The sequence below is a fragment of the Lutjanus erythropterus genome, chromosome 2, assembly GCF_056507025.1.
Source record: "Lutjanus erythropterus isolate fLutEry1 chromosome 2, fLutEry1.hap2, whole genome shotgun sequence".
Classification (NCBI taxonomy): domain Eukaryota; kingdom Metazoa; phylum Chordata; class Actinopteri; order Lutjaniformes; family Lutjanidae; genus Lutjanus; species Lutjanus erythropterus.
The window spans coordinates 22,900,705-22,916,086 of NC_139318.1; the positions used below are offsets into that span (position 1 = coordinate 22,900,705).

Genomic DNA, 15,382 nt, shown 5'->3' on the forward strand with positions numbered 1-15,382 from the left:
TACAGCACATTTAACGGTCATCTGTAATAGCAGATTCATTGATGCTGTTCTGGACTTCACCAATGAGGTTGTCTTCAGAGCCTGAAGTGCTCTTCCAGATTTGCTACTTTGCTGTCTGGCTACACAACAGATTAAAACCTGAGCCCTTCAATTCTTCACACACTACTGACTGTGGTGACTTGATTCAACTTCTGATAAATTGACATAAATCCATTTTCCAGTTAATTTATACTGGCTTTTAATTTATCTAGAGCTTTTTTGGAGCATCGGGTCCCTTTTTTCAGACCATGACCAGGCCTCTGTGAAATAATTTTAAAATATAACTGACCAGTACAGACTACTGATTATCTTCAAGGTCTACTGTTAAATCATTTTTACAATCTTCAAGCAAAGCTATCATGTAGCTATTTTTTTCAATGTACACTGTATGTATGGCACATACATACAGATAAATACTTCAGTAACCATAAATCCATCAATATGTATTGCAAATTGAAAGAGTGTAGTTGTTAGAGGAAAAAAACGATTTACAAATCAACCCTCCACCTGCATTTAAATAATCAAACTAGCTGAATGGTGAATAATAAGCTCAAACTGTATGAGTTATATGTATATAGGAACAGGGCTCAGTCAAATGCCATAACGAACCAAAACAAGAACACACACCAAATGCTGATCTGACATCTGAAGTTACACAGTGTTTAAAATAACCCTCACATAGGCTTTATGTGCATTCAGATTTTAGCCTCATTATAGAATGAAATGCTGCCAAAAGGCATACAGGTCAATCAGTTTTCCTTTATCTGGTAACTGATTAGTTGCTTATTGAGAATTATTGGGAATACATTTGTAATCAGAGACATAATTAATGGTCTTCCTCTACATAGATTAGCACTAGCAGCCACAGAGAGGTGAGAATAATGCCTGTCTGGTCATCCTGAGAGGTTACAGCTCCTCTTCACAGGTCTCTTGTGCTTTGACATCTCTCTCTCTTGTGGCTTGGAATTTGGCTCAATTAATTTCTGTGCTATTATAATTTCATATTGCTAGGTTGTTAAAACTTCATATCTTTGCAGAGAGGAAGAAGTCTTCACGTGTGATTATAGGAAAGCTGGTTACAGGAGATGATACTTTAATATACCGTCTTAATTCCCCTGCCTGTTTTCTTTCTCCTTTGCTCTGAGCCTGTGTAGCCTTTCCTTGCTGGAGTTACTTCCTCAAGCTGTGCCTGTGGACAGAAAGAGCAAATCATCACTTAAATGTTTGCCGTGATCATATTTAGCAACAGATGTGATGATTACACTGACACTGAAATACTTCCTGTGTGTGTAAGCTTAAGTACTCACCCTCTTCTCCATCAGTGAGCACTAGTGCCTGGAGAATATCTGAAAGGGAGACAATTCCCTTTACCACATCCTGCTCGTCCACCACGACCAGCCTGTGCACCTGAAAGACACACAGGAGAACCATCAAGGTAAGTTTTCATGCAAAAGTAGTAGAAAATTCTGTTTTCTCAAATTTATTAACTTATTATCATATTAAAGTGAATATCTTTGGATTTTAGACATAATTGGACATTTTAAGATACCCCATTACATGTTGCAGCCCTAGATTGAACATGGCAATTAACTTCAGTCTTTGCTTGCATTTGATAACCACTCATAAATAAAACTATTTGTGTTGGCCAAGTAAAAATTCATTTCGGGCAAGTAGATCTCTGATTTTGCCCGACTGGGCAAGTGAAAATAAAAAGACATTAATGTTGAACCCTGAAGAGACAGAGTGTCTGCAGAGTAAAAGAAGCTGCTCAGTGACACTCATTCAGCTTCACAGTACACACCCACTGAGCTGAAAGACAAATGAGAGGAAAACAGCCTGTAGAACCAGAATACTTTCACATCTAACAGGGTAAAGCAGGGATTTATTTTGACCGAACCAGAGTTTGTGATTGGTTGAACAGTGAAAAGACTAACAAAGACAGATTTGGTGAGTTCTACATTGTTTTTCTGTGGCGTTTGAATTAAGTGTGTTTTACAATGAGTTTTCAAGCCAATTATAATATGCCATGACACATTATTTTGTTAATTTAATAGATGAAAGGAACGTACATAGCATAGCTAATGTGACAAACTCATCTGTTCACACCCATCTCCCAGCTGAGAGCCGAGAGGACAGGAGGAGGTTCATGAATATACTGAAAATCACCAGTTGATGGGCTGACAGTGGCTGGTTGGAAAATTTCAACATATTACCCGACCACAATATTCAGTCATTATTTCAAAACCATCGTTGTCCTCTTTGGCTAAGGACAGGCTGCTTTGAGTACTTTTCTAGTTCTGTTTGAATCAAGGTGCAAGTGAAAATGTCCAGTCCAAATGCTGAAAGAATAGCATTTTGTAGGATTTTCTAGGGTATAGAACTTGCCTCTATATTGGGAAATGCATGCATACAAAGTACTGATACAATCATTTAAAATTTAATTCATAACTTTTTGTAGAGTCGTGTGTTGCAATATTAACATATGGTTGTCACAAAATCCCCAGGCAGACCTGGCTTTGCCTCACAGCACACCATTTGGGAACCACTGTCACAAGCTATAGCTCATTACACTCTCAAACTGGCCTCAAGAGACAGCTACTTGGTAACACATAATGACATCAGACTCTCACCTCAGCCTCCACCAGTCTGTTGATGATGGCCTCCAGGGTCTCGTGCCTGTTGCAGGTCAGCACTCCTTCAAAGTACTGTGAGCGGTGCTGCAATGCTTTGGTCACTGTCACGTCCAGGTTGTTGTAAGTCTTCTCTGCTGCCAGGTTCTGTGTAAACACAGGCCTTCAGGTTAAAAATATTTCTTCAGCTTGATTTTGTTTTCAAAGGCATACAATCATGTGAGTCATGTACCAAAATCTAAGTAAATTAATTTCTCAAGTAAGAGTGCATAAATACTCTCACATTACACATAATTTTACATCCCAATGTTGATGCATATGCTGATAGAGTACATTTTCTGGCTATTCAGGCAGATGTAGATAAATTAAGCAGATTAAAAGACACATGAAAATAAAATAACGACATGAGAATTTAATACCTAACAAACTCAGATAATCTCTCACTGTGACGCAACAATCCTGTAAAAAGGTTACACTAAATTATATTCATTTTATAGACAAAGTGAACATAATGAGCAGACTGATCAATGCTAAAAAAATCATGAGTTAAACCTATTTACTTGTAAGCAAAATACAGGTAAAAATACAGTACAGTACAGTACACACTGACAGAAAACAACTTACTATAACGTCAAATTTTGAGTATATATCCACAACTCGGCCTGCAAGAGAGAAGCAGCATATCAGCACACAAACAAACAAAATTCAACACATCTCTCGTCATTAATGCAAAATCAACAAGGATGTCATTTTAACCAGCCCACATACCTTTGTCATCCACAACAGGGAGGGCTGACACTCGCTGCTCAACAAAAATACCCAGCGCTGTGTACAGCGGTGTGTCTGCACGGACCACTGCTATGTTCTTGAATGTTCCGATGTTCAGTTCCTCTAAGGTTTGATTCAAGAATGAAGGCTTAGGCATTTCTGATATCTGAAAATGATAACAAGCGATTATGCACACAAAATTAAAATTGCAGGGGATGGATGTCTTTTTAGTTGTATTTTTTTAAAACAAATTGTTTATTTAACTTTAGTTACCCTGTGCTAGACATCTGCACTGTTATCATTACACTCAAAACTTGAAAAGACAATTTTGGATAATTTAAACTATTTAATGTATTCGTAGTAGTAAGGAGAGAACCAAGGGAACTTACAAAAAGCTTCAGGAACTTGAGAATCCTCTTGTGTGTGAGAATATAGAGTGTGTTCCCTGTCAGTGGGTCGATTACAGGCAGTCTGTGGATCTTATTCTTCAGCAGAGACGATACTGCATCATACAAACTGTGACACAGGCAAGTTAACAGAGGATCAAGTCAATGAAGTTAGTTTGGACATCGCATTTTGTGAGATAAGACAGTCAAACTAAAAAAAAAGAAAGAAAGAAAATAGACAGTTACTAATGTTAGTTTGTCAGCTTTTGGTATCTTGGCAAGAAATGCAATAACTTAAAGTAGAAGTTAAAGCGGAAACAGACAACTATTCAGCTGCCTAGTGTTTTCCAAGTTGTGTTAATGCCTCCCTGTTATGGCTGCGACAACAGGTGTTGTTGAAATCTGTCTCCCTGTTGATATGTGTTCATCCCCATTCTGCTACGCTTCATCATAACCAACCCCTCAACTGCAAAGGGCACTGCTACAGGAAACACTATCAGATGGAGGAACAAACTTTGATATAACACCAGATCACTTTCTGTTTCCTCAGAGCATAGCCTTCATTGAAGAGGTACACTGAAGATGTAACAGTTTTATACTGAAAAGGCAAAAGACATTCTAATGATATGCACTGTATAGTAATAACATAGTTTAAGTAACACTATTGCTTCACACTGCAGTGGTGGTCACACACATCACAATGGTGTAATGTGATTCCTGCCTCTATTTACAGACTTTGGTGAAACAAACAAGGTGTGCAGAAGCAGCATTTCAGACAAGATTCCTCAAATGTTAGTACACGTAATCATACTGTATTTCTAAGTCTCCAATGACATCTATTGGGCAAAGTCCAACTTTACAGAGTTACCACAACAGGCTAAAACATCAGACACCCCCTAGTCTTATGTCCCAGCATACAACATCTGTGTATTCAGGAAAGTGAAATTTGATACTAACAACAATATGTAGATTCCTGGAAGTAGTAGTGTGAAATAAACATAAACATAAAACAAACAAACAAAAACCTCACCTTGCGTTGGGAGATATGCTAACCAAGGGCTTGAAAGAGTCTTGAAGGTACACCTCTATTATAAACAAGAACAAACGATAGAGTTCAAGACCTTTAAGAATACCAAAGTACATGACAAAAATACATTATGTCTTCAATGTACACATTCTCACCTCTCCATGTTTCAATTTTGTGTTCTTCCAACTCATATATCTGGACCTGAAAGATTACATGGAGAGACAGGGTTGACATCTTTAAGAGGAACTAAGAAAGAAATAAAGCTCTTAATACAAAGGAAAAAAGACAGAGCACATTCAGCAACACATTATGACAAAATAAATCTTAAGGCTCAATATAGCATGTTACTTGTAATTTTACATTTCAAGGAATGTAATGATTTGGTTTCCACCATCTTACCAGTGGAGATTTGTAGTAACGATGAAGAATGTTAATAAAGTCTGTGATAGTTAGCATACCTGTGGAAATGTATGAGAAGAGTAAAGTCAATTCTTTTATTTAATTTTATTCTTACACTGAGTGAATCTGTGCCAACTGAAAATGACCCTTACCAACGAAGCACTGCTTCTTACTGTCCCACAGAGGTGCTGCTCTTACCCCATTAGAAACAAGAGCAAAAAATGCCTTCTTGACCTAAAAAAAATAATTACACCACAGGTTTTAGTCTACATTACCTAATGAGAAATAGATTCCATTTTTCTAGATTTAAAGCTTTTGTTTTACCTGAAGTGATGTATCAAACACAACAAGTTTTGAGCTGGTAGGTACAAGGTCATAACACCGGTGAGACTTCATAAACCTGGTGTACACATTGTGCTCTGGGTCTGAAGGAAAGAGAGAGAGAATTTTGAGAACACTTGATCGCTGATTTTAAACATTTATCACATTGGTCTCATTAGATTTATGTCAGTTCTTTACCCTCTAGGACTGGGTCCTTTTTGCCCTCAAGATCATCAATAGTTACTGGAATCTGAAATAAAAAGATAAAAGGTCATCAAGTTTCAGTTTATCCAGGCAACCTCCAAAACATTGTCTGTGAATGTATGAGCTCTGCTGTTACACAAAAGCCTGCACGTATGTGGCTAAATAATCCCCAGCCATCAGGACAGAGGCACTGACTGGACCACCAAATGAGGTTTTCGGCATACAGTTTTGTTAGTTGCGTATAATGGTACCACTTTACAAGACCCTTTTACCCTTATAAATTATTTATGAATGGTTTATAATTAGGTTATTAATTATGTTGTAAACACTTCATAAATCATTAATAAGCTGTTACAACACGTTAGATAAAAAGGGCAACAGTGACCTGTTGCTTGTGAAATAGTGAGCCCACATTTATCTGAACTGTTAGCCTCAAATCTTATTGCACTTATTCTGTCCTTTCTTTCAGCAGGATCTACATCCCTCACCTTCATCAAATGTTTGTTAATAAGTTACCAGTGTTTAACCACCATTGGCATATCTTCAAAGTAAAACAGTTTCACCAAGCATATCATATGAAAATATCTAAGTACCAGATTCCTACATTAAAGTTTTGGCAGTATTTACCTCGACATTTTCGGCATGCACGGTTTCATACTTTACAATCAGCCCCCCTTTGTCAATTATAAATGGCAGTGTGTCATTAAGAAATGGTGATAAGTTGTGCACTTTACAATAAAGCTCTCTTTGCCAATTACAAATGTTAGTAACTCATTAGTATTAGTAGTAAGCAGTAACTGGACCTTGCCGATTGTGATGCACCGATGCATGGAAACTGTGATAACTTCTTTTTAATTGTTTCTTAATGATTTATGCGGGGTTTACAACCTAATCAATAACCGATTGTCAAATATTTATAAATCATTAATAAGGGTAGTCTTAATGTAAAGTGGTGACATGGTTAAATTTATGTGTAATGCTGTATTAATGTTAACTGCGTACGTGCATGCTGAAAGCAGACTTAAGGCACTGATACACGTACAGTTATACTGCAGCAAGCTAGGTTAACTGTTAATTAACCATCAAAGAACTTAAACTAGCTAAAGTTAAACACAAATGTTTACTTCAGTAAACCTGGTAACATAAAATAGCTATACTCGTATCCGCTGTTTTATCAATTGAGACTACAGCTATAATTTAACAAAGCCTGGTCGGCAAACTGTCAGACAATGTTGATATGTGCAAACTGAATATATTTACTTTGAACAGACCCATAATGTAAACGTTAGCGAAGCATTAGCATGAAGCTAGTCGAGCGTCAGTGTGTTGACGTTAACGAGCCTCTCGAGGTGACTTTCCATTTCAGCTGTGGCTTTTACCTCAGATACCCTGGTGAGACATTATGTGGCAAGCTGATTTAGTCTAGTTAAATTGTTAATGTAGACTGAAACTAGGCGGATACCATAATTACATTCGCCACGGAAAAAAACATATGCATCCTGACGGCTGACTAACATTACTGTGAGCTTCTTCCAAGAATTAGCTGGTTAGCTGCTACCGTTAGCATGCCTCGGAAAGTCACGTTAGTTACTCACTTAGGTGGAAAAGGTTTTTTAGAAAGCAAACGATCTTTACAAGTAGAAGTGAGCTCGATAACTTACAACCTCCATATTCCATTCGCTGTTTCGCCTGTCGCCGGGTTCGTTTACGGTTGGCAGGATCTTAACAAACCACACAGGGCTTCCGCTACAACTTACACTGAGCAACTTGAATGGCTGTTACCATATCGTTACCGTAGTACATGCAGTATTACCGCACCACAATCTTAGGTCTGAAGCGGCCAACCTAGCCCGTAATATCTATAATATTGCGCATGTCTAAATGCAGTAAGTTTGCGTGCTCTGTATCGCACAGTGACAAATGATCCCTTATTGCAGTATATTTGTTGTGTTACCAGTTACTGCAGTACTTCTGCTGTATGGCAAGAGACAGTGACCGCTGACAACCCCAAACTACGGTGAAACTTCTCACCCAGGCTCTGAGACTCCTTTACTGTACAGAATTTTTGTATTTTTGAAAGGAGCAAAAAAGGGAAACTACAATCTGATCTTATCATACAACCTTCCGCTGTATAATTATAAACTTGATGACTGCACTTAGCAGAAAGCTGATCTCTGCAAGGCAACCCAGAAAGATTATTTAGATGTAACCTCTTTGTGATCACAAACACTTTGATTAGTAACTGTAATTTAATTACATATTTTTTCTCAGTAGCTGAAACAGGTAACAATTAGATTTATCTTATCATTTAATTATATGGAACTAGTTACATGTAAGTAGTTACTTTCAGCACTCTAGTATCCTATTAGATATTTGTGTTAAGTTTTGGTATAATTAGCATGACTTCTTGAGATATGGCTAAAAATGTGTCTTTTGAGGTCGCATTTGACCACAAAATTCTAAGCAGTTCATCATTAAGTCCATTTGGACGTTTGTGCCAAATTGGAAGAAATTCCCTCCAAGCCTTCCTGAGATATCACAATCACAAGTGGGATGGACCTGAGGTAACCTTTGACCCCCAGTAGAATGTGAGATTAGTTATTCACTGTACAGGGAACTTTGTTTTGTTTTTACTTTTAGATAATGCAGCCAAAGTCTGGACAGTGACACATCAAATGAGTAACAGATTTATTTATATACAAAACTGTTTACAGCAAGATTTCTGAATTAACATTGACCCACGAGGGGATATCTGTCTTCACCATGCACCATGGTATCAAGTCAACAGAAGGAGAAAAAACCCTTTAAGAGCACCTTGAGTCATGAAAGGAAGCAGATGAGGGAGTCTGAAGAATTCTAAGGCACAAGACACAGCATCACCAGCTTCTCTTCAACCATCATCAATCACCCATCAATCAACTACATGCTCAGCAAAGCACTTGATAAAAAAGTTACAAATTCCCACTACAGGTACATGAGGATTGTGGGGAAAGAAAATCCACATTATGTCATGTATTTGTAAGGCTACATGATCTAAGAAAAACAAGTCATTAAGGATCTCAAGCATCTAACAAGCAAGTCCAAAATATTAATTTAAGGACTGCATGCCATTCTGGCTTGATTTTATGAAGCCTGCATTAACCATCAAATCAAAACCATGAGCTCACTATGCTAACTCTGTGGCCTTTAGTCAGTTAAGTTAAAATGCAATATAAAATTGCAACTCAACAATGTAATAATTATAATGCACTTATAACCATATACTCTACTGAGGATATTGAAGAGCAAACCTGCACCACTCGATATAACCAACAGTATCAAACCAATTTCTAAGATTCTATGTATATTGTATAAAAAGGCCATAACTGGTAAATACCAAAAATCTATTCATACCTATACTATATTTCTCTGAGGGTTGTCCGTAAGAAAATATCTTTTTACAGTCAATAAGGAGAAATTAAACTGTAGGAGCAATTGAAAAGGACTAATCTGCTTAGCACAAGAGCTTAAAATGCAAGTTGTTAGATATACAAATAGATTCCTCCATCGTGAAGACAAAGTTCAAGAGTTCATTGGTGAGAGGTACCTGAAGATGAGTTGATAAAAATTACAGTGAGAAGAACTGAAACCACAGTGAAATTTCTTAAGAGAAATTTCATTCCAGGATGTTTGAGGAAATCCACCACTTGTGTGAGAAATACTGACATTTTAACACCACATTTAAAGCAATGTGTACTGTGACTACCTGTCAGTCAAAAAAAAAAAAAAGACCTGCTGAAATAATACCAGTCCTTCATGAGATTATTAACAAGCCCTGGCTGTGCATTAATTCAACTACTCAAAGAGTTATGAGACATAAGCCAATGTTGTCTCAAACATCAGATTTACAGGTAGTTATTACCATATTCATGAAAACAATTGATGCAATTCATTGGGATTTATATGTCTGTTAATATTCTTTTGTTTTTTGATTATTTGGTTGAACTCAAAATCAAGATTTTGCCCATCTTCCCTATAGATTACATTTCAATATTTAAACAAAGTGTTCACTGACGGTGCTTCTTTGTCAAAAACAAAGATTAACCTTGCTCTTAGAAACTTCTCCCTGTGGTTACAATTAGTGGAATAGTTTATCAACTGACTGGGCAGTTGTCATGCTATGTAAATCAGTCTGGTATCACAGCGGAGCAGAACAGTTCCACTGCAGTGTCTTGTTGTCGGTGAGGTCGCGATTGGCAAGCTGGTGAAGTTGTGCCTCCTGTCTTCAGCAAATGAGCTTACTGATGTCTTGGATACACTTTTACATCACAGTGCACTTCTTCTCCTCTGGGGGTGCATTCCCGTCAGCTTTCTCCATCTCCAAAATGATCCGCTTGAAAACCTCCACAGCAGTCTGCATTGCAAGAATATTGTTATCAGAGTGTGAATCTGAGTCAGAAATAGTGGACTGCACCAACGAGTTGGTATTCAGAGAGGTATCTACCATTACCTCATTCTCCTTGGCTGAGGACTCCATGAATGCAGCACCCCAGGAATCAGCAAGTTTCTTTCCCTCCTCTGGCTTGATAACCCTGGGAAAATGAAATGGAAACTTCACTTCATAAGCACAGAAAAACTCTTTATGTATTGCACACACTGAGACAAGTACAAGGCACTTTTTGTTAAGGATAAGGCTGCCAATATGCTATACACCTGTTGTTAACACATTCTGTGAAAACAAACAAATTAACAAAACCAACAACGTGTCAGTCCTTTCCCAGCAGCCTGTCTGTGGCTCACAAGCCTAAATGTTCCTACTAAAAATTCAAAAGGTCACAAATATTTTCACTCATTTAAGAAAAGCCAAAATAAAACAAGTGGACACTGTAATTTGCGCTGTATAATTGTTGCTCTACTGAGTATGTACACCAGCACGTCAGTGTACATAAGATGAAAATAAACACAATGCAGTGCTCATGTCCATCAAAAAGGAACATGTCATGCTACAGTGAGACTCATGCTGCATTTTTAATAGTTTTTGGACAATGATAGACTACATGACAAAGGAATCAGATGTATCAGGCCTTGGTTACACAGGTAGTACTTAACTTAGGAATAATTTATGATGGTTTTGCTCTTTTTGGAGAATTTGTTGACATAAAATAAATAAATAAACAGAATACATGCAGCCTTATCCTTCAACTGCCAAAACAACAAATGCTTAACATCGTGAATTATATTGCATGTTAATGCATATTTTGCATTATCAGCATTATTTTTAACTGAAAGCATATCTAGTTTATATTTTTAAGACTCTGAATGGTCTCCATTACCTTTCCATGTGGAGATCTTTTTTGTTCCCTACAAGAACAGTGGGAACCCTAAAAAGAAAATATTATGGTTAAAAAGCAACACTTGGAAAAACAAAAAAGTTTGGAAGTATTACATTTTAAAGATGCAAGTGAACTTACTGAATCTTTCCAACCATGTCTAGCAGCTTGTCATGTAGAACCTGCACAACTTCAAAACTGAACAGAGACAGACATCAAAGTACTTTTAGGTGCTGATCTTTGAGTGGTCAATATGTAACTCTAAACTGTATCTTGCTTACTACTAGCTTGCTAAACACTGCAAAACACTGCCAGTTCAGAGAGCCATATACTTTGGTGCATTTGGTTAAAGCAATGGCCAAACAGGTAGCCAGTGGAGTTGAATACAACACCAAAAACTACAGTCCTGACAATTACCATAGAGCTAATTCATCCCTGTTTTGATATTATTACATTATAAACCTACATATACATAATATATACACACACATATATACACACACATTATATATATATATACATATACATATACACACACACACACACACACATACATATATATATATACACATATATATATACACATACATATATATATATATATATACATATATATATATTATACAGTATTAGATGACATTGCTGGGATACATGAAAGAAACTGTTGTGCAATCTTGTGGTTTAGGAATGATGTATTATGAACACATAAGTAAATGTAAAAACACAATGCTAGAATCAACTGTAAGACACTAAGTGCTGTCCACCTAACATAGTATTTTAAGATGTTTAACAGTGTGTCTCATTATTAATACAGATATGAAAACACAACCATCAACTCACCTTTTCATGGAAGTCACTGAATAGACAAGGACATACCCATGGATGTCCATTGAGTGGGAGTGGTGAAAAATTGAGTACTCATCCTACAGACAGAAGAAATGTATTATAATCTCACCTCAAACACCCCACATAATTGACTGAAGTCAGACATATCATGCTATAGCCCCTAGAAAAGATGGTACTTTCAGTAAAATAGACAACTTTTCAGTCTGATATGAGTACATGTCAAATTATTAACAACACTGAAGATTAAAAATTAGGACTGAGCCAATCAGAAGTGTTGATGTACAGCAAAGAGTGCAGGGCTTGTGATTATCAACTTACTTGTCCAGCTGTATCAACCAGCTGAAGACTGAAGTCTTGACTATTCACGCTGACCAATTTGTTAAAGGCTGAGGAGAGAGATGAACTAGCCTTACAAAACATTTCTTTACATTAAACCAAAATCTGTTGTGACTTTCTTTAGTCAAATATCTTACACACAATATAAAAAGGTCACATACTGTTTTCGATGGTGGGGTCATAGGAGTCAACAAACTGTCCTTCCACAAACTGTATAGTGAGTGATGACTTTCCTGTGTGGAACAAAGAAGCACAAGATGGTTGTTTTAATACCATTAAAACTCTTTCTTCATAATAAATCTCTACATTACAATACATAACTGTAACACCCATACACACCACACTATGTAACCTATTAAATTACTGGACCTGATCAGGAATTTTAGTTATATAGCAATGAAACTGAAACTAAATTATTTTCATTATTGATTAATCTGACAATCATTTCTCAACAAGGATTATTTGTATATACTATGAAGGATTTTTAAATCTTCAAACCTAAAAATAATTTTAAAAAATAGTAGTTTGGAATTACACAAGACACCTAAAATTGGGGTTTGTAATCCAATGTGCAATTACTGTGGGGGGGCCTTAACATGAGAAAGTTTGAGAACCCCTGAGCTGAAGGATACAAAACAAATGATCAACACATATTGACAGGTGAAGTGATGGTGCTCTTCAGGTAGACCTATTCAGTATTCAGCAGTGATTCTCTGCACATCTGTGGGGTCTTTTTCTTTTTCCTAAAAAATCTGTGACCTGATCTTTTTACTGTAGGGGCACAAATTTTGGTAGTGGCTGCTATCATTATAAACCATACGATAAAATATGATTAAAAACGTTTCCACTGGCAACACGGATTAAAGTTTTGTTATTTTTAGCTACAGCTGTACTTTGTAACGGGTTGCAGAATCTAATGGATCATATAATCTTGTTGACACTCCGGCCACAAAAGAACATATGGGTATATAAACTACTGACATTAACGCAGTAGGTTGTTAAATATTGTTACATACTGGTTTTATTTAGTAATGGGTGGCCCAAACTTGTTATGTTTGAAATGTTTGACTAAAAGTTCAGATTCACAGCACTTGGCACTACAACCAGGATGTCACCGGCTGAGCTAACTTTGTTTTCACAGAGCACGTTTACAACTAGTAACAGATGGCCACGGTTATACAGCAAGATAATGATCATTTCAATGTAGTTTAGTCATTAACTGCTCGGTAAACACATGTAACACAAAGAAACGCGGAGAAAAGTAATCTGCCGTTGCTGTTGTCAGTCGGATATATTGAAGAGGAAAACAAAGCCAGGACGTTAGCCTGTTAGCCAGCTAGCTAACTAACATTAGCTGTCCACGAGCTGGTGTGCTTTACTCACCTACAGACCTGTAACCTATAACGGCAATCTTTCGATGTTTTGGTTGAGGCATAGTGGAGAAAACGGTGTTGAATAGGTTGTGATAATGTAGTACGCCACCTAGTTTTACTACCTAAACAAACTTTTATCGCCACATTCGTCTCACGTCACGTGACAACAACAAACTTTTCGGGGCTGCCGCTCGAGCACTGTGCTGGGCCTCGAGCTGAACTCCACAGTTTAAGTACAGGAGGTACAATCTGTACTTATCTACAAAACGAGTCTATTTCTCTATCTGAAATGGTAATCGATATCGACCGAGGGTTTAAAATGTTGAAATTGTCGTTTCAACGGGAATTGGAAACGACAAAACGCTTGTTCAACGCGATTGCGATTTGCAAGTCAAACTAACGGAAATTGTCATTGTGTAAGCCCACCGTCGTAAAACCAGAGTATACGTCACAACTGACATGGACGTTCATTCTGGTCAATCTGTACAGTAGAGGTCACTCTTTGTGCGTCCCCGCGTGTTTCTGACAGCAAACATCCGTTTTAGACTGTTCCAGACTCACCTTCAGGACACAAACACCAGCGAAACTTTACAGTCTCTCATATCAACAAGTGTGTATGTCCATTGTTTCAGTGCAGAACAGACGCTTTCAAAGTGGGAGGAAGGGGCGAAAAATTCTAAGATTAGTTATTATATTAGTCATCAAAAGGAGGTAACATATAATAGTAGGCTATAAATGTGTATGATTTGGTTAAACGGATAGTTTGGAAATATAGTTAAAGGGAATTTTACTGGCTTTTCTTCTTTTAGAGTCAGAAACTAATAAATGTCTCAGACCTTTTTTAAATGCATTTGGTGTACTCTGAAGTTATGTAAAACAGCAATATTAGGCAAAGTTTCCATGTTTTCTTTGCCATATTGAAAACAAGTTTTCCTGTACAATGAAATTCTTTCTTTTACCTCCACTCTGAATGCTCTTGAGCAATGACACAAATATAAAAGTGAAGAAAATGTAAAATATTAAAAAACAAATTCAAGTACTAATATAAAATATAGAAATACAAGAGACATAAATAAGTAACCAAGGAACACTATATTCAATTGCAATACAAAGTATCAAAAATACACATTATATACAAATATACAATATACATACAATAACTGGTATCACAGACTGTACAAAGTAGCAGTATTATAGGAAATGTAGTGCTATAAATGTGAAAGTCTATCAGAAATATTGTGCAGCATGAATGTAAATGTCTATGCATGTGCAGAGACTTGGCTCAGTTGTTGAGTTTCTATGGCAAGCCTGTTCATTTACCTTTAGAACAGCCAGATTTGAAAAAAATAAGGGGTCAGATGGTGAGATAGTTACATGTCTTATGACAGATCTGCAAAGGTAGGAATTTTCTCCACTTCATTAGTTTTCACAAATAGAAAAGAAACCGTATGAACAAAACTACAGGAAAAAACAATGCACCTTTGTAATCCTAGATTAGACGTAGCTTGTTTTAATGAGAGCAGTTTTGAATGTTAACGTTTTTTTTCAGTATGACTCTCCTAAAGTCCCTTTGGTTAAACAGCAAGAGTTAAAGTTTTTATTGTAATATGTCTCTGTGCTTAAAAACAGATACAACCAATGAATGGGCTAATTAGCTGACTGATAAACAATGTAAACACCTATAAACTTAGAATGGTAGCAGGCTGTTTACATAAAAACACAATGATATCCTTTCTTATATTTA

General features: G+C 36.8%; 2 protein-coding genes across 4 annotated transcripts; both read right to left on the reverse strand.

The window, feature by feature from the left end:
* Positions 1-367: 367 nt before the first annotated feature.
* Positions 368-7,580, reverse strand: prkag1 (protein kinase, AMP-activated, gamma 1 non-catalytic subunit). Of its 3 annotated transcripts, none has more exons than XM_084733194.1 (13): positions 7,436-7,580; positions 5,769-5,820; positions 5,574-5,674; positions 5,402-5,483; positions 5,250-5,308; positions 5,006-5,051; positions 4,854-4,908; positions 3,827-3,953; positions 3,438-3,603; positions 3,294-3,331; positions 2,670-2,816; positions 1,347-1,446; positions 368-1,228 (listed from the first exon to the last, which is right to left on the reverse strand). In XM_084733194.1, the coding sequence occupies exons 1-13, from the start codon at positions 7,442-7,444 to the stop codon at positions 1,218-1,220; spliced, it is 993 nt and encodes a 330-aa protein (XP_084589320.1). In that variant the 5' UTR covers positions 7,445-7,580; the 3' UTR covers positions 368-1,217. The 3 variants fall into 3 exon arrangements, with proteins under 3 accessions (XP_084589320.1, XP_084589325.1, XP_084589331.1); XM_084733199.1 differs by having other exon boundaries at positions 7,439-7,545; XM_084733205.1 differs by having other exon boundaries at positions 7,370-7,505.
* An 865-nt stretch (positions 7,581-8,445) lies between these two features.
* LOC146331577 (GTP-binding protein Rheb-like) lies at positions 8,446-14,075 on the reverse strand. The gene is made up of 8 exons (XM_084733214.1): positions 13,649-14,075; positions 12,427-12,498; positions 12,248-12,315; positions 11,924-12,006; positions 11,225-11,281; positions 11,087-11,134; positions 10,264-10,345; positions 8,446-10,167 (listed from the first exon to the last, which is right to left on the reverse strand). The coding sequence occupies exons 1-8, from the start codon at positions 13,698-13,700 to the stop codon at positions 10,075-10,077; spliced, it is 555 nt and encodes a 184-aa protein (XP_084589340.1). The 5' UTR covers positions 13,701-14,075; the 3' UTR covers positions 8,446-10,074.
* Positions 14,076-15,382: the final 1,307 nt, after the last annotated feature.

Excerpts from the sequence above, each read along its gene's own strand:
- LOC146331577 (XM_084733214.1), bottom strand. The coding sequence starts at position 13,700 with ATGCCTCAACCAAAACATCGAAAGATTGCCGTTATAGGTTACAGGTCT. Across the intron at positions 12,499-13,648 it reads TATAGGTTACAGGTCTGTAG|GAAAGTCATCACTCACTATA; the intron begins GTGAGTAAAGCA and ends TGTTCCACACAG. Across the intron at positions 11,135-11,224 it reads GACATGGTTGGAAAGATTCA|GGTTCCCACTGTTCTTGTAG; the intron begins GTAAGTTCACTT and ends TTTTCTTTTTAG.
- prkag1 (XM_084733194.1), bottom strand. Across the intron at positions 5,484-5,573 it reads TGTTTGATACATCACTTCAG|GTCAAGAAGGCATTTTTTGC; the intron begins GTAAAACAAAAG and ends TATTTTTTTTAG. Across the intron at positions 4,909-5,005 it reads CAAAATTGAAACATGGAGAG|AGGTGTACCTTCAAGACTCT; the intron begins GTGAGAATGTGT and ends TGTTTATAATAG.